The sequence below is a fragment of the Eretmochelys imbricata genome, chromosome 2, assembly GCF_965152235.1.
Source record: "Eretmochelys imbricata isolate rEreImb1 chromosome 2, rEreImb1.hap1, whole genome shotgun sequence".
Lineage (NCBI taxonomy): Eukaryota > Metazoa > Chordata > Testudines > Cheloniidae > Eretmochelys > Eretmochelys imbricata.
In genome coordinates, this window is record NC_135573.1 from 209,811,503 (window position 1) to 209,835,799 (window position 24,297).

A 24,297-nucleotide genomic window follows, 5' to 3' on the forward strand; every position below is an offset into this window, starting at 1 on the left:
GTGGGCCATTTCCAGCACAAATCCAGGGTTTAACAAGAACGTCTGAGGAGGGGGCGGGGTAGGAAAAAACAAGGGGAAATAGGTTACCTTGCATAATGATGTAGCCACTCCCAGTCTCTATTCAAGCCTAAGTTAATTGTATCCAATTTGCAAATGAATTCCAATTCAACAGTTTCTCGCTGGAGTCTGGATTTGAAGTTTTTTTGTTGAAGAAGTGCAACTTTCATGTCTGTCATCGCGTGACCAGAGAGATTGAAGTGTACTCCGACTGGTTTATGAATGTTATAATTCTTGACATCTGATTTGTGTCCATTTGTTCTTTTACGTAGACACTGTCCAGTTTGACCAGTGTACATGGCAGAGGGGCATTGCTGGCACATGATGGCATATATCACATTGGTGGATGTGCAGGTGAACGAGCCTCTGATGGTGTGGCTGATGTTATTAGGCCCTGTGATGGTGTCCCCTGAATAAATATATGGGCACAGTTGGCAATGGGCTTTGTTGCAAGGATAGGTTCCTGGGTTAGTGGTTCTGTTGTGTGGTATGTGGTTGCTTGTGAGTATTTGCTTCAGGCTGGGGGGCTGTCTGTAGGCAAGGACTGGCCTGTCTCCCAAGATTTGTGAGAGTGTTGGGTCATCCTTCAGGATAGGTTGTAGATCCTTAATAATGCGTTGGAGTGGTTTTAGTTGGGGGCTGAAGGTGACACCTATCCTGAAGGATGACCCAACACTCTCACAAATCTTGGGAGACAGGCCAGTCCTTGCCTACAGACAGCCCCCCAGCCTGAAGCAAATACTCACAAGCAACCACATACCACACAACAGAACCACTAACCCAGGAACCTATCCTTGCAACAAAGCCCATTGCCAACTGTGCCCATATATTTATTCAGGGGACACCATCACAGGGCCTAATAACATCAGCCACACCATAAGAGGCTCGTTCACCTGCACATCCACCAATGTGATATATGCCATCATGTGCCAGCAATGCCCCTCTGCCATGTACACTGGTCAAACTGGACAGTGTCTATGTAAAAGAATAAATGGACACAAATCAGATGTCAAGAATTATAACATTCATAAACCAGTCGGAGTACACTTCAATCTCTCTGGTCACGCGATTACAGACATGAAAGTTGCACTTCTTCAACAAAAAAACTTCAAATCCAGACTCCAGCGAGAAACTGTTGAATTGGAATTCATTTGCAAATTGGATACAATTAACTTAGGCTTGAATAGAGACTGGGAGTGGCTACGTCATTATGCAAGGTAACCTATTTCCCCTTGTTTTTTCCTACCCCGCCCCCTCCTCAGACGTTCTTGTTAAACCCTGGATTTGTGCTGGAAATGGCCCACCTTGATTATCATACACATTGTAAGGAGAGTGGTCACTTTAGATAAGCTATTACCAGCAGGAGAGTGGGTTTGTGTGTGGAGGGGGCGGGGGGGGGGTGGTGGTGAGAGAACCTGGATTTGTGCTGGAAATGGCCCAACTTGATTATCATACACATTGTAAGGAGAGTGATCACTTTAGATAAGCTATTACCAGCAGGAGAGTGGGGTGGGAGGAGGTTTTTTTCATGCTTTGTGTGTATATTAAAAGATCTTCATCGGATGCATACTGTGGAAAGTGTAGAAGTGAGCTGTAGCTCACGAAAGCTTATGCTCAAATAAACTGGTTAGTCTCTAAGGTGCCACAAGTACTCCTTTTCTTTTTTCTCCTTACAAAGTGTATGATAATCAAGGTGGGCCATTTCCAGCACAAATCCAGGTTTTTTCCCCACCGTCCCCAACAAACCCACTCTCCTGTTGGTAATAGCTTATCTAAAATGATTACTCTCCTTACAATGTGTGTGATAATCAAGGTGGGCCATTTCCAGAGAAGGAAAATTGCTTTTGTAGTGAGCCAGCCATTCTCAAGCCCTATTCAAGCCATGATGTTAACTTATTCACTTTCAGAGCTGCTTTACAAGAATCTTGTTTCCAAACAAGGACACAAGTTGTAACTTTGTCACAATCTTTAAAGCACATATGTAAGCATGTATATTTCCTTCTAATTGAGTATCAGTTTCAGGAAGTAGTCAATTGACTGATTTGGGTCATCACCCAAGATAAAGTCCTTGTGTTACTTATCACCGGACCTTTGTTCAGCTATCAGATTTCAGCTCAGCTATTGCTCACATTAGGAGCTGACACTGCAAACATTGATGGAATGAAAGATGGGCAGGGCAGAGCAACAAGCAGTCTTTAGCCCAAGCCTTCTGGCTTAGGCAGACAACAGCTACAGTCTGGGCTCTAGCCCCTAAGCCGGACAGAGCAGTAAGCAGTTGGCAAGTCTTTAGCCTAGCCTCCTGGTTAAGGCAGACAGCAAACAGTCTAGGGCAGTGGTTCCCAAACTTTAACAGCCCACGAACCCCTTTCACTAAATTGTGAAATCTCGTGAACCCCCTCCTAAAAATGAATGTTTCCAGGGATGTAAGTTTAAATGTCCTCCGTGCTCTGTGGGGCTCCTGCTGCTGGACCCTGTTGACCGCCCCGGTCAACTGAGTTCCACTGAGCTTGGGCTGCAGGTCCTGCTGACAGGGACAGGGCTCGGGCTGCCAGCCCCAACTGCCTGGCCCCGCTCTCCCTGTGGCTCAGGCTGCCAGCCCCGCACAGAGCGCTGGGGTTCGGATGACTGGCTCCCCTCCTGACGGGGACAGGGCTTGAGTTGCCAGCCCCAACTGCCCAGCCCCCGCTCTCCCTGGGGCTCGGGCTGTCTGCCCTGCAACCGGGTCCCACCTGCTGCCTCCAATGCCTGGGGTCCTCTGGCCGCCATTAGTGAAATTTTTCTGGCGAACCCCCTGTAACGTTCTGTGAACCCCAGTTTGGGAACCACTGGTCTAGGGGCTTGCAGCCTTCTGGCTGTGGCAAGGCACAGGCCATCCGGCCTAGGGTGAGTAGACCACCACCCCAGGGATGGGGTTGGCGGCAGAGGGACCTGGTTTCCCCCCCCCCCCACTCCACCAGGCTGCAGGGCTAGGGCCCTAACAGTGGCAGGGATCCCACCACCAGGTCAGTGGGGATCCTGCCAATATATGCTGACTCATGAGACAGCACAATCTGAGTAGTGTCTGGTTCCCCTGGGCTCCTTCCTCCCACAGTCCATGGTTGTGGCTCCATAGTCTGCAGGTCCTCAGCCTCTTTGGAGGTAAGTGGCAGACAGCAGTCCCAGTAACTCTTCCCATTCTCTTTCTCCTCCAGGGGCAGGGTGCTGCATGGCTAGGGGGTCTCGTCCAGAGTCCTGCAGCGGGCTAGAGACATTTGCCTCCTTTGCTGGCTCTGGACCAACTGACCTGAAGGGCCCACCTCTTACGCTTCCTGTCCCTCCTCTCTGCTTCCAGCGCAGGGAGCAGAGCTGGCTTGGCTCCACCCACCAGGGAGAATGCAATGGTCCCTCCATCTCAGGCTCAGAGGGAGGCCATTCTGCCTCACTATAGTTACATTTCTGATTATTCCTTGTGTTCTTAGAAATGCACTATTTTGTTTTAGTCCCTTTCATTTACTGCTGTTTTCAGCACAAGTCTATTACACTACCTTGGTAGCATAAACATGCTTGATTGTAAATATTAGCCTTACTTCTTCATTTTGTCACTAAACTAAAAGAAATCAATGTGAACACTTCTTTCCTTAGCAGGATTGTCCATGAGGTAAAGTTTACCTCAAGTTTACAATATTCCTCTCTTTTATACATCATTGATTCATTCTGGTTCCCTATTTTCCCACGACTGTATCTGGCAATGTAATATCACAGTGTTTGATAGCTGTTTTTAAAATTCATTCACAAACAGGGTAAAAAGGGAAGTATCTTTGGTTTCACCAACAGTACACTCTTGTGAAATGCTGCAGAAATTCGGAGTTTCCTCAGACTCTTTGGAAAGTCTCTGAAGAAACCTTGCTGTTAGATTTAAAGGTTTTTATTCTCTCACCTTTTAAAAGCCTTGACGTCTGGGCAATTCTTAAATAGCAGTAACTCATAATTTTGAGGCCCTATTCATTGCACAACACTGTCTGGCATTTCCTAACTTTCAGGTGTTTGACTTTTGCAACCTACATAATTTTGTCTTTGCATTGTTTTTCTTTCTTAGTTTTTTGTTTTTAAGAAAAAGGTGGATGGGAGAGATGCACTGCTAGGGCTGTGTGCTGGTTTGAGAGGTAGAGGTATGGTCTGGTCTGGCCCTGCCTTCTCTACTACAGCTGCTTCAGCATCAACTGGGCTGAGTTTCTGCTCCACCTGCCTCCCAGTGCTGTGTGCTGAATTGAGGCACCAAGGCAGGTGTGAGCATAAGGCTTTAGAGTGTTCAGTTTTTTTATTTATTTTTTTTTAATTTTTGACTTGTTGACAAAATGAATATATGCAGCACAAACTGTAGATGGGAAACAGAAACTTTACCTACGTAAAACTCGGCAATATCTGCACAACGTTTAATGGGACTAGCAAAATGCATCTCTATCACCTTGCTTGTTTACAGTTTTCCGTGGAATGAAGGGAATTAGCCATCTTATATACTCTATATGAGTTTCTTGTTGCCCTTCTCTAAACTCTGCAATATCCTCTTTGAGATGGGGTAATCAGCACTGCATACTGTGCTCTAGATGAGGGGACGCTATTGATTTACTAGGTGGATAGTCAATGCCACTCTGGAGGCATATGAGGAGTTTAAAATTTTCCCACCAATGTGCATTACTTTGTATATATCAACAATGAACTTCATTTGCCTTCATGTTGTCCCTTCAACTAATTAGTTTAGGTCTCTCTTGAATTTCATCACAGTCCACTCTGGTCCTGAATAACCTAAATAATTTTTATCCTCTGCGTTGTACTACCTCACTGCTCACCTCCCTTTTCAGATCATTAAAAAATACTCGACCTACTGTAGGTCTTTATGATGTGAACAGATGTGCACAAATGACTAGAATGAGGCCACACAGGATACCTCTGGTGATTTATAAATGATTGTAACCCATGTTTCAACAGATAAATGACCTACCTTTCTCTTACTCCTATTTTTGGTTATAGATAATGACTTTATCAATCTATCTTTTACAGAATTTGTCCAGACGAATTTCAAATCCATATCTGGAAAACCCTTCAAACAAGGTATTTTTAAAACTTCATTTTAATTCCACATGCTAAAAGACTTAGTGGGAAGAATTTTTTTTTTGTTTCATTTGCTTAATCCTAACTTTTGAGTAATTTATGAATATAGCCTCCAGTTAGAGCCACTTGTACAATTTTTGGCTTGTCTACATTAGAAAACTTTTGCCAATATAGATAAATATGTTTAACTACTGCGGTGTAAACCCAGATGTAGACTTACATCACACCAGTTTTAACCATATTTATACCAGTTTAACTTAATTCGGTAACGATTTGTGTATTTAAGTGTTCTAACTTTCTGTATCTAGATAAAAAAGCAATCTCTCTTTTCATTTTAGATTTATGGAGAGAGTTCTTCATGTGCTGGGAGAGCTCTCAGGAATATTTTTACAGTTCAAGCTTCTGACCTGATTAAAGACAGAGTGTACCTTACAGGAATTTGCAGGTAACAAAATTAATTTGCTCTAATTAACTTGCATTATTTTTCTGCAGGGTGGATGCAAATCAATGATTTAAAAAAATCGGTTTTTTTAAATTTAAATTGGATTTTTTTGATAAAAGGCTTTTTCCTCAAAAAGCATTTTATCTAAAGATAGATACATTATAGCTCAAAGATATCTCATCATAGAATAGGGATTATAAATTCTAATTCTATAGTATGAGACAATATATTAATGTAATGTTTAAGAAAAATTTTGTAAATGAGTTCCAATAGTTCATGGATTAGGGACCCAATTTTATGGAATTCCAGGGGCTTCTGTATAGATCATTTAGGTTAATCTTTCAATCTATCCAATGAGACTCAGTGCTCAGTCTAGAAGATACCATCAGAGATGCTTTGTTTTGCAGTTCTCAAACTGTGGATTTGTGTCTCCAGAGATAACATGCTTGTTAACAGTAAAAATGTTTTTAAATAAATAAATAATATATGGAGGTGAGAAATAAGACCTCAACCCTATTGTCCCTCTGCAAATTTGTGTACACAGGGTTAATCCCTTACATCTCTCTAAAAGTGCAAAGTTTTAAAAAGTTAAATGAATAGAAGATTGTTGGGGGCGGAATAGATCTGGACAAGGAGAAGAAGTCTGGAGATAAATGTGAGAAGGGAGGGACAGGCAGTAGAAATAAAAGTGAAACTGTTCGATTGAGCACTGAGTCCCATTGCGTAGATTGAAAGATTAATCTAAATAATCTATACAGAAGCCCCTGGAACTCCATAAGATTTGGTCCCTAATCCATGAACTATTGGAACTCATTTACAAAACTTTTCTTAAACATTACATGAATATATTGTCTCATACTATAGAACTAGAATTTATAATCCGTATTCCATGATGAGATATCTTTGAGCTATAATGTATCTTAATTAAAACTATCTTTAGATAGGTTTTTTTCCTTAAAAAGCATTTTATAAAAAAAAATCCAATTTAAATAAAAAAAAAACACAGATTTTTTTTATTTTTAAATCATTGATTTTTATCCACCCTGGCAGGATATAATGCTCCCTACTTGTTGTTTACAATGACACCTTAAAGTGAGAACAGGTGTTCACATAGCACTGTTGTAAGCGGCATTGCAAGATATTTACGTGCCACATGCACTAAAGATTCATGTGTCCCTTCGTGCTTCAACCACCATTCCAGAGGACATGTGTCTCTGTGCTGATGATGGGTTCTGCTCGATAACGATCAAAAGCAGAGCGGACCAGTGCATGTTCGTTTTCATCATCTGAGTCAGATGACACCAGCAGAAGGTTGATTTTCTTTTTTGGTGGTTCGGGTTCTGTAGTTTCTGCATCAAAATGTTGCTCTTAAGACTTCTGAAAGCAAGCTCTACACCTCGTCCCCCTCAGATTTTGGAAGGCACTTCAGATTCTTGAACCTTGGGTCGAGTGTTGTAGCTATTTTTAGAAATCTCACATTGGTACTGTGACGCACTCTATATGATTTTATAAAAGTATGCTAATCGGCGTGAATATAATGTAACCGGAATATGCTTCATGCAAAAGGTCTCTTGTAAGGTATCATTACAAAGCTTATAATCTACTGAGTGTGGTCATCCTATTTGGATAAATGTATCACTCTTGTATCTGAAACTAGAAATATGAAATATAACTCTGAGGGCCTATTGTAATTATGCAAAGTGTGGGCCATTAATGGTGGTTTGGAATCTTGATGGCTCCCATCAGCCAGGACAATTGACTGTGGATGGCTCTGTTTGCAGGCAGGCCTTCCTGTGAGTCAGGCTGGGAGGAATGAAAGCTTGGGGTCTCACAGGACAGTGACCATGTCACCTGGTACTGAAATCCATCTTAAACCTGGTGCTTTTCCATTTGTGGGGGGCGGGACCCAGAGAGATAAAGGATAAAGGAGTTGGAGGCGCAAGTGGTGTTCTCGTCCATCCTCCCCGTGGAAGGAAAAGGCCTGGGTAGGGACCGTCGAATTGTGGAAGTCAACGAATGGCTACGCAGGTGGTGTCGGAGAGAAGGCTTTGGATTCTTTGACCATGGGATGGTGTTCCATGAAGGAGGAGTGCTGGGCAGAGACGGGCTCCATCTTACGAAGAGAGGGAAGAGCATCTTTGCCAGCAGGCTGGCTAACCTAGTGAGGAGGGCTTTAAACTAGGTTCACCGGGGGAAGGAGACCAAAGCCCTGAGGTAAGTGGGAAAGCGGGATACCGGGAGGAAGCACAGGCAGAAATGTCTGTGAGGGGAGGGCTCCTGCCTCATACTGGGAATGAGGGGCGATCAACAGGTTATCTCAAGTGCTTATATACGAATGCACAAAGCCTTGGAAACAAGCAGGGAGAACTGGAGGTCCTGGTGATGTCAAGGAACTATGATGTGATTGGAACCACAGAGACTTGGTGGGATAACTCACATGACTGGAGTACTGTCATGGATGGTTATAAACTGTTCAGGAAGGACAGGCAGGGCAGAAAAGGTGGGGGAGTAGCACTGTATGTAAGGGAGCAGTATGACTGCTCAGAGCTCCGGTACGAAACTGCAGAAAAACCTGAGTGTCTCTGGATTAAGTTTAGAAGTGTGTGCAACAGAAGTGATGTAGTGGTGGGAGTCTGCTATAGACCACCGGACCAGGGGGATGAGGTAGATGAGGCTTTCTTCCGGCAGCTCACGGAAGCTACTAGATCACATGCCCTGATTCTCATGGGTGACTTTAATTTTCCTGATATCTGCTGGGAGAGCAGTACAGCGGTGCATAGACAATCCAGGAAGTTTTTGGAAAGCATAGGGGACAATTTCCTGGCGCAAGTGCTAGAGGAGCCAACTAGGGGGGGCGCTTTTCTTGACCTGCTGCTCACAAACCGGGTAGAATTAGTGGGGGAAGCAAAAGTGGATGGGAATCTGGGAGGCAGTGACCATGAGTTGGTTGAGTTCAGGATCCTGACACAGGGAAGAAAGGTAAGCAGCAGGATACGGACCGTGGACTTCAGGAAAGCAGACTTCGACTCCCTCAGGGAATGGATGGCCAGGATCCCCTGGGGGACTAACTTGAAGGGGAAAGGAGTCCAGGAGAGCTGGCTGTATTTCAAGGAATCCCTGTTGAGGTTACAGGGACAAACCATCCCAATGAGTCGAAAGAATAGTAAATATGGCAGGCGACCAGCTTGGCTTAATGGTGAAATCCTAGCGGATCTTAAACATAAAAAAGAAGCTTACAAGAAGTGGAAGGTTGGACATATGACCAGGGAAGAGTATAAAAATATTGCTCGGGCATGTAGGAATGAAATCAGGAGGGCCAAATCGCACCTGGAGCTGCAGCTAGCGAGAGATGTCAAGAGTAACAAGAAGGGTTTTTTCAGGTATGTTGGCAACAAGAAGAAAGCCAAGGAAAGTGTGGGCCCCTTACTGAATGAGGGAGGCAACCTAGTGACAGAGGATGTGGAAAAAGCTAATGTACTCAATGCTTTTTTTGCCTCTGTTTTCACTAACAAGGTCAGCTCCCAGACTGCTGCGCTGGGCATCACAAAATGGGGAAGAGATGGCCAGCCCTCTGTGGAGATAGAGGTGGTTAGGGACTATTTAGAAAAGCTGGACGTGCACAAGTCCATGGGGCCGGACGAGTTGCATCCGAGAGTGCTGAAGGAATTGGCGGCTGTGATTGCAGAGCCATTGGCCATTATCTTTGAAAACTCGTGGCGAACCGGGGAAGTCCTGGATGACTGGAAAAAGGCTAATGTAGTGCCAATCTTTAAAAAAGGGAAGAAGGAGGATCCTGGGAACTACAGGCCAGTCAGCCTCACCTCAGTCCCTGGAAAAATCATGGAGCAGGTCCTCAAAGAATCAATCCTGATGCACTTGCATGAGAGGAAAGTGATCAGGAACAGCCAGCATGGATTCACCAAGGGAAGGTCATGCCTGACTAATCTAATCGCCTTTTATGATGAGATTACTGGTTCTGTGGATGAAGGGAAAGCAGTGGATGTATTGTTTCTTGACTTTAGCAAAGCTTTTGACACGGTCTCCCACAGTATTCTTGTCAGCAAGTTAAGGAAGTATGGGCTGGATGAATGCACTATAAGGTGGGTAGAAAGCTGGCTAGATTGTCGGGCTCAACGGGTAGTGATCAATGGCTCCATGTCTAGTTGGCAGCCGGTATCAAGTGGAGTACCCCAAGGGTCGGTCCTGGGGCCGGTTTTGTTCAATATCTTCATAAATGATCTGGAGGATGGTGTGGATTGCACTCTCAGCAAATTTGCGGATGATACTAAACTGGGAGGAGTGGTAGATACGCTGGAGGGGAGGGATAGGATACAGAAGGACCTAGACAAATTGGAGGATTGGGCCAAAAGAAATCTGATGAGGTTCAATAAGGATAAGTGCAGGGTCCTACACTTAGGATGGAAGAACCCAATGCACCGCTACAGACTAGGGACCGAATGGCTAGGCAGCAGTTCTGCGGAAAAGGACCTAGGGGTGACAGTGGACGAGAAGCTGGATATGAGTCAGCAGTGTGCCCTTGTTGCCAAGAAGGCCAATGGCATTTTGGGATGTATAAGTAGGGGCATAGCGAGCAGATCGAGGGACGTGATCGTTCCCCTCTATTCGACATTGGTGAGGCCTCATCTGGAGTACTGTGTCCAGTTTTGGGCCCCACACTACAAGAAGGATGTGGATAAATTGGAGAGAGTCCAGTGAAGGGCAACGAAGATGATTAGGGGTCTAGAACACATGACTTATGAGGAGAGGCTGAGGGAGCTGGGGTTGTTTAGCCTGCAGAAGAGAAGAATGAGAGGGGATTTGATAGCTGCTTTCAACTACCTGAAAGGGGGTTCCAAAGAGGATGGCTCTAGACTGTTCTCAATGGTAGCAGATGACAGAACGAGGAGTAATGGTCTCAAGTTGCAGTGGGGGAGGTTTAGATTGGATATTAGGAAAAACTTTTTCACTAAGAGGGTGGTGAAACACTGGAATGCGTTACCTAGGGAGGTGGTAGAATCTCCTTCCTTAGAGGTTTTTAAGATCAGGCTTGACAAAGCCCTGGCTGGGATGATTTAACTGGGAATTGGTCCTGCTTCGAGCAGGGGGTTGGACTAGATGACCTTCTGGGGTCCCTTCCAACCCTGATATTCTATGATTCTATGATTCCTGCCTTGTGCCAAAGCCATATGAGGAGGTGGAACGGAACAAAGGGGGCAGCCATCATGAGAAATCCCCTAGCTGCCACCTGAGGTTGAACAAAGGCTGTACCAGGGGAAAGGACTGTGCCCAGACTAGAAAGGTGTCTGGTCCTTGAAAGAAACTTATTGAAACATCTCTAAGGGTGAGATTTTACCTGCATTCAGTTTTTATTACTGTACTAGGCTTAGACTTGCATGTTTTATTTTATTTTGCTTGGTAATTCACTTTGTTCTGTCTGTTACTACTTGGAACCACTTAAATCCTACTTTCTGTATTTAATAAAATCACTTTTTACTTATTAACTCAGAGTATGTATTAATACTTGAGGGGACAAACAGCTGTGTATATCTCTCTATCAGTGTTATAGAGGGTGAACAATTTGAATGTAACCTGTATAAGCTTTATACAGGGTAAAACGGATTTATTCAGGGTTTGGACCCCATTGGGAGTTGGGCATCTGAGTGTCAAGGACAGGAACGCTTCTATAAACTGCTTTTAGTTAAGCCTACAGCTGTTAGGGGACGTGGTTCAGACCTGGGTCTGGGTTTGCAGCAGGCTAGCGGGTCTGGCTTAAACCAGGCAGGGCACTGAAGTCCTAAGCTGCCAGGGCAGGAAAGCAGGAGCAGAAGTAGTCTTGGCATATCAGGTGGCAGCTCCCAGGGGGTTTCTGTGATCAAACCCGTCACAGGTACCTTCTTTGCATTTTGTCAAATCTGCAGTGACAGTATTCGTAAATCAAACAACATGTGCTGGATCGTCATCCGAGACTGCTATAACATGAAATATGTGGCAGAATGCGGGTAAAACAGAACAGTAGACATACAATTCTACCTCAAGGAGTTCAGTAACAAATTTAATTAACGCGCTATTTTTTTAATGAACCTCATCAGCAGGGAAGCATGTCCTCCAGAATGGTGGCTGAAGCATGAAGGGAGATACGAATGTTTAGCATATCTTGCACATAAATACCTTGCAAGGCCGGCTACAAAAGTGCAATGCAAATGCCTGTTCTCACTTCCAGATGACATTGAAAATAAGAAGCAGGCAGCGGTATCTCCCGTAAATGTAAACAAACTTGTTTGTCTTAGTGATTGGCTGAACAAGAAGTAGGACTGAGTGAACTTGTAGGCTCCAAAGTTTTACTTTTTTTTTTTGAGTGCAGTTATGTAACAAAAAAAATCTATATTTGTAAGTTACACTTTCACACTAGAGATTGTACTACAGTACTTGTATGAGGTGAATTGAAATAATTTTAAATCATTTTTACACTGAAAATATTTGTACTAAAAACTAATATAAAGTGAGTACTGTACACTTTGTATTCTGCATTGTAATAGAAATCAATATATTTGAAAATGTAGAAAAACATCCAAAATATTTAATAAATGTCAATTGGTATTCTATTGTTTAACAGTGCAATTAATTGTGATCAATTTTTTTAATTGCAGTTAATTTTTTTTTAGTTAATCGCATGAGTTAATTGCGATGAATTGACAGCCCTAGTTTGTTTACATCGTGATTCTGAGTGAAATTTACAGAATATCTTGACTTTAAATGAAGACTCTCCAACCACATTATGCTACAGTGCAAGAGTTCTTCCTATTTTCGGTTATGCAAAAATCACAGGTTTCTATTTTAATGCCATTAATTCATGTGTTGTGTTTAAAAACAAAATGCAGATTCTGTTTGTTTTTGTTGAATTTAAAAGTGAGGCTATTGCTTGCTAGTAATGCAGTGACACAAAGTAAATCCTAGTAAAAAGGCTCACCCCCAGTCCCAAGTCAGGACCATTTATATAATTCTTAGCTCTACTACTTGCATCTATATTTGAAGCATTTTAAGCTTGAGGCTGAAGGTTCAAATGACTTCAACTGTTAATATGGTTTGGGCTGGCTATTCCTACTTTTAACATTGATTTATAAAAAGTATTATATATACATACACAATATAATCTACATAGCTATATCTCACCCAGCCAGTAATGAGATAAAATATAATTTTTAATCATCATGTGACATCCTTGTCTGTTAAGATGAGCAAACCCTTTGCATTGCAACAATTTACAGGTACTTCAGATTGTTTGTGGGGAATAAATACAGTATATTGTATTATGTCCCAATTGGGGTGTGTCTGAGTTACAGGCAGGTATCCATGGACATCAGATGTTCATCATCCCATGAGATAGATAAATACATTTGCATGTCCAGTTAATACCTGCTACACAATGTTATGCAATACAGCTTATGACTGATTTTATATATAGTCAAACACTAATGTTGTGGAATACAATATGAATTTTATATAAATGTCCTGCCTTTTTTTAGAAAAAGCTGTGTTGGATCAGAACTGGTAGACTGGCTGTTGGAGCACTGTCCTTTTGTTAAGTGTCGATCTACAGCAGTTGGTGTATGGCAGCTCCTACTGGATATGGGAATTGTGTTATCAGGTCAGTGTTATGGAAACAAGTCCTACCATGGTCAGTAAGGCATTCATACATAGAATGAGATTGATGTTTGCCGGGAGAGAGGAGGAAAAAGAAAAATGTAGATTGATTGATTGATTGATTTTGCTTTGTTTTTAATTAAGTCACTTCCTTTAATATTAATTTGGTATAGACTTATCCATGTGAAGTTTCACTTAATAAATATAAGATATGAATCAGTTCAGATACAGTTTTCTCTTTGGAAATGCAATTGCCTGTTTGCCAGTTTGCAGATCATGTTCATATCTATCTAAACCTATTTTTTTCTTCAGGTGCTTTGCATTATTTTCAAAAAGTCAGCAGTTGCTTTGTCACTATAAATCACTGGTTCATCAGGTGTCTTCTTTAGTAACTAGTGTTTTTTTTTCTTTTCCATAACTAGAGAATACAGCACAGTACATGAAGAGGTATTTTCAACTCATTGATAACATGCTGGGCCAAATTCACCCTTCCTTTCTCTGTGTTTCCCCATTGACTGCAGATTAAGCTAGGGCAGAGTTTGTCCCAGAAGTCTGGGACACAGGTGTTGATATTGATATCAGTAGCTATCCTCAGGGATTTTTCCATGGGAAGACAGCTTCACATTGCATCCAGGGCTCCATAGCCAGAGAATCAGTGCACCACCAGCCCATCTTGTCCATACATGCCCCTTCCCTACCCATGACTATTTGGGTCTGTACTAGTGAATTGTCCCCACTCCTTTCAAAGTACAGAGGAATTTGGAAACCTTGTGCTTATGTAACCTACTGGTGAATATGTGTTAAAGGTTCCCTTTGGTGCCGGATCTGCTAAGGATATTACAGTGCAAGCTAGGAAGCCTTGACTCATTAGCTGTAGCAGCTCATTCTTTTGGCTGTGGAGGTCTTGGTTCATTCCCTGGTGTGTCAGCTAAGAATCATCATGCTATCACATTCTCCTGCAGGAAGAGCATTATGGTGCTGAGAGCCCTGTGCCCTCACCCTTGCTGGCAGAAGTGACATAATACAGGACAGAATCTAGCCTGACATCTTTTTAAAAGGGATGAATTTATAATATGTGCATTGTGAAGGGAGAATGAATATTTAAAGTATTTGATCCCTTTGGTAACTTTAAGATTTTTCTTTTTTTCCAATATTTTCCTTCCTGTTTTCATGTATCCTGTTCTTCCTCATGATCTTGCTATACTGTAGAAAGGCATTCAGCAGAAGAAATGAGCTAGAGGCTAATGAAAAACAATGCTCATGAATTTGCTGGGTGAAAGACCTCTCTCTGACAGCTATGTCCCTTAAAGGCAGAGCTCTCTCTGTTCCTGAAGTATCCACACTCCATTGCCTTAAACTCCAGGAACCTGGATGTTCCGTTCATTCTGAGGTTTTTCCTTTTGCTGCATCACTTGGCTGAAATTAACTAAAGCCAGACTGTATTTGATTGCTTCAAAGTTCAGTTTTAATAATTTTGTCCTTGATGGCTGTCAAACTAAGCATTGAGTTAGTACTGAATATGTAAATATATGGTTATGAGTAAAGTTGGTAGAAGAAACTTTAAAAGGTATTTCATTTTATTTTTTTCTAACAGTGGACAGACAACTCTATTTTCAAGACACTCATGTTTTCTACCAGTTCTCAGCTGATGAATGTACTTACCTTTTCTGTGAATTCGAAAGAGATGAAGGATGGCAAAATGGTGTAAAACTCTTACTGCAGCTAGTGCCTCTTACTTCACCCAGGGCTGCTATATGCAATCTGTAAGTACCTCCTCTTTGTAACTTTTGCTGAATGTAAATGTCTGGATTATAATGACAGACTATATACAAAATTATATATACATGTAACAGCTTCCATTTGAGGGTTATTTCTTGTATCAATAGGTTTGTTAAACTGAGCATTTAGAAAGTCACTGTGGTCAAATGTGTAGGATGCCAGAGTGGAAGTCAGGAGACCTGGGTTCTAGTCCCAGTTCTGGCACTAACTTGTTCTGAGGCCGTGGGCAAGTCACTTCACTTTTTCTGTGCTTCTGTTTTAATCCTCACCCTTTGCCTGTCTTGTCTATTTAGAGTGTAAGAGCTGTAGGGAGCAGAGACCGAGTTTGTGCAGTCCGTAGCACAATGAGGCCTCAATCCTGATATTTTTATTATAAGTAAATATTATTATTTATAGATAAGGCTATAAGATTTGGGCAGGTCACGGGCAATAATTCACAGAAGTCTGTGACCTGTCTCTGACTTTTATTTCAAAATAACTATGACAAAATGGGGAGAAAGGAGGGTCCAGCATCCACTGCTGCAGGGGCTCCAGGGTTTCCCCCACCCATGGTGTTTGAGAGCAGGGGTCCCCCCTGCTGCTGGCAGAAGCTTGGAGCTGTGGGGTCTGCTCATGGCAGCTGGGAGCTGCAGGGTCCCGCTCGCCTCCTGCACCAGCGGCTTAGGGCTACGGGGGAGGGGCCTGCTGCATATGGCGGCTGGAAGTTGCAGGAGGGCCCCATTGGCTGACAGCTCCAGCCCCGCTGCCCCGGGGTTGAAGTGAAAATGTCACAGAGGTCTCTGGAAGTCTTAGCCTTAGCCTTATAGTTATAACTATCCTCTTCGCTGTTAAAGAGAAACGCTTTTCTGTAACTTCTTTCCTTCCTTCCTTAGATTTTAAGAGGATCTTCACTAAAGCAAATTTCTAACAGAAGATACTAGAAATGAACATAAAGGGTCCATATGAACAGGACCAAACTTTCAAACTTGTGTCCCTATATTTGAGCATCTAAATCTACTGTATATTTAGACATTAAAATAAATGGCCTGACTTTTAGAGGCACTGTGAGCACCTCTACTTCTCATTGGCCTCAGCGGGACTTCCATCTTGATTTCAATGGAAGCTGTGGTCCTAAGTACTTCTGAAAATCAAGCCATTTATTCATGGCTGTTCACCTGAAGGTTCTCAGTCAAAAGGATACACCAGAAAGTTCTGATTCATAGGCTGTGTGAAGGATGATGGGAAGGGTATGATTAGATAACATGTAGAATCTAGCTAAGGAGGCATTCCATTCGCTTGAACATTGCTAGAAAAGGCCAGTATTTTATAGTCTGCAGTTCTAGTATTAACTGTCATTTCTAGTGCAGGCAGTTACCCATCTTGTGTTATACAATTATATATTAATGTACATCTCCAGCTTTTTCCTGCTCACATTCATAGAATGTGGTTTTCTTTTGGGAACATTATCACTGAAAACTTTTACTCATGCGGCTTTGCCTGTCATACTGAGTTTTCTGAAGGAAGAGAGTTTTGAATCATGATGGTGTTCTCCAGTGTATGATATTAAATACAAAGTAGGCTCCTCCAATTTCAAAATTCTCAATGCTTGGTGTGAGTAATAGACTTTTGCTAAAATCTAATTGTAAAAGGAATAACCTGCCATGCGATGGTCACTGATTATCCTAGATAAACCCCAAAGTCATGTCTTGCTTCTTGCTTTGATGAAAAACAATTCTAAAAACAATACTGTAGACTGAGATCTTTGAAAGCCTTTATCTGTATGTGCTATATCGTTTTTAAATAAATGCTTCCAGCTTGCTCAAGTTGACTGACTAAACCAGCGTTTCTCAAATGCTGCCACCAGGGGCTTTTCTTGTGGTCACAGCCTCCTGGGTGGTGATTGGGAGTGAGGGGAGGCAAAGCAGCAACCCCTCCCCTTGGGCTGCCAGCAGGGATTGGGTGCTGCCCACTCTAGAGCCACAAATGCTAGAGGAACAAGCAGCCGGTGTGAGTTCCTCACCTTCCAGAGGGTGGTGGGGCTTGGGCTTCTGGCTTGAGCCCTGGGTGGCAGCCAGTGGGCCCTAACCCCGCCCACCCCCCCAGCATTGCCCCTGGTCCCCACTGCCTTCTCGGACCCTGAGCTCCAGCCGTGGCCTTCAGCCATGCAGCGGTGGGCTCTGTCCACCGGCCGCAGGGCTTTGGGCTCTGACCATGGGGCCATAGGATCTAGTTGCTGGGCTTTGGCCACATGCTCCATCCCCCTACTGTGTGGTGATGGGCACTGGGCTTTGGGCTTCAGCCCCTGCCCCCAGTCGTGTGGTGGCGGGAACTGGCCCCAAGCTCAGCTCCCCTCCATCCACCCAGCTCCCGATGCCTCCTCCGGCCCTCATCCATCTCTCCTAGCCTCCGCTGCCTCCCACGATGTCCCCCAGCTGCATAGCCCCAGGCTTGCCCCAATGTGTCCTCCAGCCCCAGGCTTTGGCTATGTGGCTGCAGGGCTCTGGCCCTGGATCCCGGGGTCCGGCCCTGGGCTTACCCCCCATCTATCCCCCCAGATCCCCACTGCCTCTCCCAGCCACCCGTCCAGGGCTTAATTTGTCCATTGGCTTGCCAGGGCTGAGTAAGTCTGCTGTGAAAAGTGATATTTGTATGTTTTTTAATATCACTTTTCATTGCCTTCCAGCTAGCTAGTCTGCTGCTGTGGAAAGTGATAATAACAAACATACAAATATCACTTTTCACAGAAGCAGACTTACTACTAGCAAGTCTTAAAACAAACAAACAAACAAACAGCCCCCAAACCAGGCAACTGAAAAAGCAAAAGAAACAACAAAAAAAGACAAGAACATGCAAAGCACCTTATTCGTGTTTCTATTCTAAGTCCAGTAAAGAATAGTGATACCTGTACATTATTTTTTATTGAGTCTGGAAAAATAAACCCCCACATAAATAAATTACAATAATTTGGATATGTATAGGACCCTACCAAATTTACGGTCCATTTTGGTCAACTTCACGGTCATAGGATTTTAAAAATCGTAAATTTAATGATTTCAGCTATTTAAATCTGAAATTTCACAATGCTGTAATTGTGGGAGTCTTGACCCAAAAAAAGGAGTTGGGGCGAGGGGTTGCAAGGTTATTATAGGTGGAGATGTGGTACTACCACCTTACTTCTATGCTGCTGCTGGTGGCGGCCTTGTCTTCAGAGCTGGGCAGCTAGAGAGCAGCGGCTGCTGGCCAGGAGCCCAGCTCTGAAGGCATAGCCGCCACCAGCAGCGCAGGAGTAAGGAGAGTATGATATAGTATTGCCACCCTTGCTTCTGCTGCTGGGGCACTGTGCAGAAGTAAGGGCGGCAATTCCACGACTCCTTCCCCTAAAATAACCTTGTGACCCCCCTCCCCCCCCCCCCCCCCGCAAGCTCCCTTTTAGGTCAGGACCCCCAATTTGAGAAATGCTGGTCTATCCTGTGAAATCTGTGTAGTATAGGGTAAAAGCACACAAAAGACTAGATTTCACGTGGAGGAGACCAGATTTCACAGTCCGTGATGCATTTTTCATGTCTGCGAATTTGTTAGGGCCCTATATAATGTGCATATTTATTTGTTTTTCCTGAAGCTAATTAAGTATTTTAGGAAACATTTTAGGAAGAATTGTCATATAACAAATGACAATTGTTGAGCCCTGTGTGGCAGCCAGTGGGCCCTAACGCCCCCACCTCCCTGCATTGCCCCTGGTCCCCACTGCCTCCTCGGACCCTGAGCTCCAGCCTTGGGCTTCAGCCATGCATCGGTGGGCTCTGTCCACTGGGAACCCCTGGACTAAACTGAGCTCACTAAAGAGAATGAGGGATGAATGGGAGTAGGGCAGAGAACAGAGAAGTATGAAGAGAGATGGGGAGGATAAATCAACACTTTCTCCTTCCCTTGCTTCATTTGTTTTGTTGTTCATACTAATTTTGGTATTCCACATCCTATTTGTTTCAAAGATTGAGTGGGGCTACAGCACTAAATTAATCTCTGATGTAATTCAATTGATTGATAGCTTTGCACCAGGAATGATTTGTGCTACAAAACTTAGGGATGGGCTACTATTCTATGTATTATTGTGTTCACTCATGCAGACTTGAACTATATGTTAATTCCACAGAAAAAAAAGACATTAAAATAAAATGAATGGCCGGAGTTTTTGGAGTCCTTACCCACCCATATGAGCACTTATGCAGATAAAAGAATGGCATGTTGTCATAGGTTAACAGCAATGTTAGATGTGCAGTCGAGGTTGGTGATCCAAGAAATTGCTTCGGGTGAGACACAGCTACCACCAGGATATGATCATGTGGGGCACTGGTTGACAAGGTGTTCCATTGTTTGAAGTTTCTTTCCACAAACAGGTGTCACTTTTCATTTGTGGAGCAAGTAGGCACATCTGTCATGTGGATGTTATTCATAATGGACCGTATTTTCTGTGGGAGTGAAAAACCTTTGGGTTCTTCATTTGGACCCTTGATGAGGTCTTCATTCAGGACATTGGCATGCTTCCACCTTGCTTGCTATTAATCTCCAGGGGAACACCCCAAGTCTTCAAACCCTTAAACTGCAATCCAAAACGGTTTTCTGGATTTAAATTGGAGTCTTTTATATTATTTAGGTCTTCATGTATTGGGAGATCCTTGTATTCTCAAATATGATGGGACTCCGAAAGGATTCTCATGTCATGATGAATTTGGGGTGGGAGGATGTGCACTAATATTGGAAGCCACAGTTGTGACACTGATTTTTACTATGCCTATAATGATCCACATAATGGTGTTGAGAGTTGCCAAGTGATGTGTGGAAACTGTGTGTTCAGATGGGTGAACAGCATTCTGTGGCAGAGTAATGAAGAGGTCTGTAAAGTTTGTGGCCAGTGAAGAGTTCTGTGAAGTCTTTGCATCAGCTCCCACAGGTTGTTCCTGCCAGTTTCTGGATGAAATGTACATGTATTTTTTATTTTGTCCTGAATATTTTTCATGTGCTGGTGATATGTGAGGGTTTGATCTAATGTCACTCAAAGATATTTCATGGTGGGATCATTTCTTATCAGCTGGACACAGAAGTCCACATGCAGTTCTGCTGTAGCCCTTCAATTGTTTAGATGAAACGCTAATGCAGTCTGAGTGGAGTTTGGTTTTAGCCGCCAATATAAGAAATATTCTTCACTGGTTTTAAGGTCCATGGTTAGGATTTGTTCTATTGTAGGTCAATCCCATGCCTGTGTAGTCCGAGCAATGTCATCAACATAGAAAAATTTCTGTGGTGGTGTATGATGAAGGGTGCTGGTATATATATTAAACAGGATTAGTGTTAGGACTGATCTATTTGGCAGGCCATCATTGAGCCTGCTGACCTGGTCACCAAGGAATCTACGACAGGTCAGAACTTCTCAGAAGAATTTTATCATTGCATTGCATGGGATAATTTTGCTGGCTTTCAGAAGACCATTCCTCCATATGGTGTTGTATGTGGCAAATAAGTCTAAGAAAGCTGTCCCAGTCCAGAGTTTTCATTGGAATCTCACTTGTGTGTAGTGTTAAGGCTAATACTTGGTTGGTGCAGCTGCACCTGGTCAGAAACCTGCTTGTTCGTTTGGTAACATTGTTTCTGCAAGCAGCAGGATCCTCACCAATATTATTCTCTCTGTAAGCTTGTACAGAATGTGAAGGAGTGATCTGAGCCAATATGATGGTTTCCTGGGTTTGGGGATGACAGTTACCATAGCTTGGTGCCAGATCCTCAGGATGAACCACAAGGAATGTATTTTATTAATGTTGTCACCATTCATGTACTATAAACAGCAGCACACCCTTCCAAAGGTGCAGTGAAGTGGATGAAGTAGTTAACTACCAAGATAATTTAGCTGCGAACTTAAGTGTTCAACCCATGCCCGCAAATTTTAACTATTATCCTATCCTGTAATTGCATCAGTAGAAATTATTATCGACGTTATGTTGGTGTAAGTGAGACTAGAATTTGGCCCTTAATCTGTAGTACTGTGTATCATAAGTATACTTTTAGGTGAACTTGTCATATAAAGGATTGCGCATGGTTTGTTTACCACACAGAGTACACAGTACTATGAGATGCTATAAATGTATACCTACAAGTGTAGGAAAAAACCCTGAATTGTCTGAAAAAAGTGATCATGTGATAAAGCACTGTAGTGTAATACAAATGCACATGGGGAAAACTCACTTCAAATTTAATTCATTTTGATCTTGACTTTTGAATTCTTAGCTGGGCAGACTTGACATTTTTGCTTAGTTTTGTGTATGGAATTTCCTAGATTCCCCCCCCCCCCCCCGAGGAAAAAAGATGGCAGGAATTTTTAAAAGGAACTTAATTCTCCAGAATTTTAAAGCTCTACTGGCTTAAAAACCAAAACACACATCCTGTCCTATACAGGTTTAGGATGTGAGGAGTCAGCCCCTGTCCTAAATACCTTAGGAAATTTGCAGTAGAGCAGCTCTCCTGCAAACCTTATGAGCTGCAGAGCTTCTAAGGTGTATCGGAGTAGAGCTCCCTTGTGTGCATCAGGAAGTCCTTCCTCAGTCCTTTTTCACCTTTCTAGATGCTGAGGTGATAGTTTAACTTCATATTTTACCATATTCATTTTTAAGGAAATTAAGGCTCCTCTGCACTCTTAATTTATATGTGCAGGTGTCCTCAGATGGTTTTCCCCACTGTAACCCTATGGCACTCCAGAAACATGCAGGAGGGAGAAACCCTTTCCTACACCCCTGAGCAGCTCTGCACCAGAGACCTTGCCATAGCTTCTGGGCACATTGCAAGCATGCACAGGAGCCTTCTCTCAACTCTGTAACAGCTCTCAGGGTCCATGCTGGCAGAGCCCTGGCTTTAACCCCTTCTTCCAAGGTCAGCAGTATTTGAACTGTTTAGACACTTTTTTTAAAAAATAACATTTTTCCCTCCTCTCTCATGGAACTTAAAAATGTCTCAACCATTTTTGCACATTTTCATAAAGAAAGAAAATGACACTAAATTTGCCTTGGAGGCAGAGGTAGAGAGGGTCTTATCTTTTTTTTTTTTTTTTTTCTCTCCTCCACCTCCCCACTCCTTATCGTCCCTCCTTCCTGGTCACTTTCTGATGATTCAGAAAGAACCAAATTTCTGATTTCATACTATTCTGTATTTGGAAAGCAATTGTTTTAAGCGTGGAAAGCTGAGAAAATCTTTTATTTAATTTATCCATTAGTTATTAATGATTCACAAGTGTGTGAGGAATGTATTCAGGTATACCTTTGCGGTATTGTTTAAAACAGAAGATGGACTAAAATGGAAATAGCTGGTACTCCTTGATACTTTTGGTTTGTAAATTATATCTACAGCCATATCTGCTGGTTGAGGCTGCCATATTTTGGCATCACTTCTAGAAAAACCCCTCCTCCTGGAGTCATACTTCAGATAGGCCAAGTATTTAGGGGAACACTGGCTCTCAGAAGTGCCAGAAGTGTTCTGTATTTAAAAACATCACATTCTGACTCCATTTCAAATTTGTTCTTCCATTCTGGCTGCTAGTAACGTTTGTAGAAAATTAAGTACTGTTGTTGTTGGACTTCGAATGGCAGCTTTCGGGACCATTTTAAAAATTGTGATTTCAAATGCAGATTACCATTTTAGTTTGTACTCAGAATAAATTCATTTGTAAGAAAACATAAAATGTTTTAATTAGAAAAATATTCTGACGCTAGATGCATTAACCACAGTGTGCCATTTGCATATACTAGACATGTTGCTTCCTTAAACACATCAAAGCATAAGAGCAATTAAATTATGTACCCTAAGACCGAATATTCCATTAATACCTGGGATCTGTATTTATTACACCAGCTGCAGTTTAGTATAACTGCATAGTTTACAGGCACACCATGCTTCTGTTGAAGAGAATGGAAAATAAATATCTTAAGGGTTTTTTATTCCTGTGTGAATAATCCCACCAGATTGATTTCTGTCTTTCTCAATTTCCAGTAAGGTTTCTATGAGATTCAATAAATATTTCAGTAAGAGACCTTACATAGCATAAAAGAAAAGTACAATTATTTGGACCTTCAGGTGGCACACACGGTAACCCTTCTGCTTAAAAGGAAATGCAATTAAATGTGTGGGCAGAGTAAATACTTTTCTGTGTGTACCAAACAAATCTGGTTTTGTGTTTTGGTTTAGCAGTTATTTTTGGAAACAGAAGAACACAAACATCCCTGCAAACGAATAATATAACTACACGTATGCTGTTGTACAATAGAATCTAATACAGTGTACAATGGCACAAACCTGGCACTAATTAAAAATGTATAAATGAACTAAGAACAAGACAGCATTTTATTTTTGTTTTGTTTTGTTTTTTTTGCCTGATTTTAACCAGTTAGAACAGCGTGGATTTGAAAGTTTAACTCAGACTTTATTGGATTTGGGTAGGAAAATGATGAAAAAGAGGAGAAAAAAATTCCAGTTAAAAGGAGAGTGAAAATGGAGTTAAAGGCACTATGGTGAGTGCTTTAGAGAACTGATAGACCAGGCAAAATGAAAAACAACTCTGGAGAGATTGAAAAAGGAGTGTAGAGAGGAGTAAAATACTAATGAAAAAATCAAGGGGATAGCCCTGCCCTTCACTCTTCACTGCACCCATTGGGAAGTGTGGAAGTTTTGCCTAATCCTGGACCTTTGGATTGTGGCTGGCCTCTGATAGGGCCCTACGGACTTGGGGAAAGGATCTGTACACTCTCTCTTCTCTTTTCCACTGCTCATTTTCTAGCCCCTGTTTATCATCTGAATTGCTGTAACGTAACCTCTTCCATACTTGTTAAATCACTGCAATCTGAATGCCATTCCCATTCACTGCTGACTTGGAGTGTCTAATAATTATTCTTTTAGCTTTCATTAAATATCAGTGCTTAATGTGTCAATGATTTCTGGAATCCTCTGTCTTTGTATCTGTGAATCCACAGCTCTATAAAAGACAGCCCTTCACATTTTTAACAAAGCATATTGTTTGACAGCTGGAATAGTCCAACAGTTCTTCCTATATAGAAAATGATGATGGAACACACTTTAGTGGATCAAAATACACATTTGAATGCGCAACTGAGATAAGGAAGTCCTCCTTTTCCACTTACTTGGCTAGAATATAACTCTTATCTCATTTTTTGATCTGAAAAGCAGTCCTTCAACATTTTACATGATTTTTGTCAGAAGAAAACTTGACAACCAATGAGAAAGGGTTTACTCTGGTGCTACTGACACAGTTATTGTCA

General features: G+C 42.4%; 1 protein-coding gene across 1 annotated transcript in view; it reads left to right on the plus strand.

Annotated features, from left to right (window-relative positions):
* The window catches only part of RAPGEF5 (Rap guanine nucleotide exchange factor 5), a 223,447-nt gene that overhangs the window by 38,263 nt on the left and 160,887 nt on the right, over positions 1-24,297 (plus strand). Inside the window, exons 2-5 of the mRNA XM_077809349.1 lie at positions 5,095-5,145; positions 5,484-5,590; positions 13,111-13,232; positions 14,823-14,991. Coding sequence (XP_077665475.1) covers positions 5,095-5,145; positions 5,484-5,590; positions 13,111-13,232; positions 14,823-14,991 — 449 coding nt within the window. The remainder of the gene's footprint in view (positions 1-5,094; positions 5,146-5,483; positions 5,591-13,110; positions 13,233-14,822; positions 14,992-24,297) is intronic.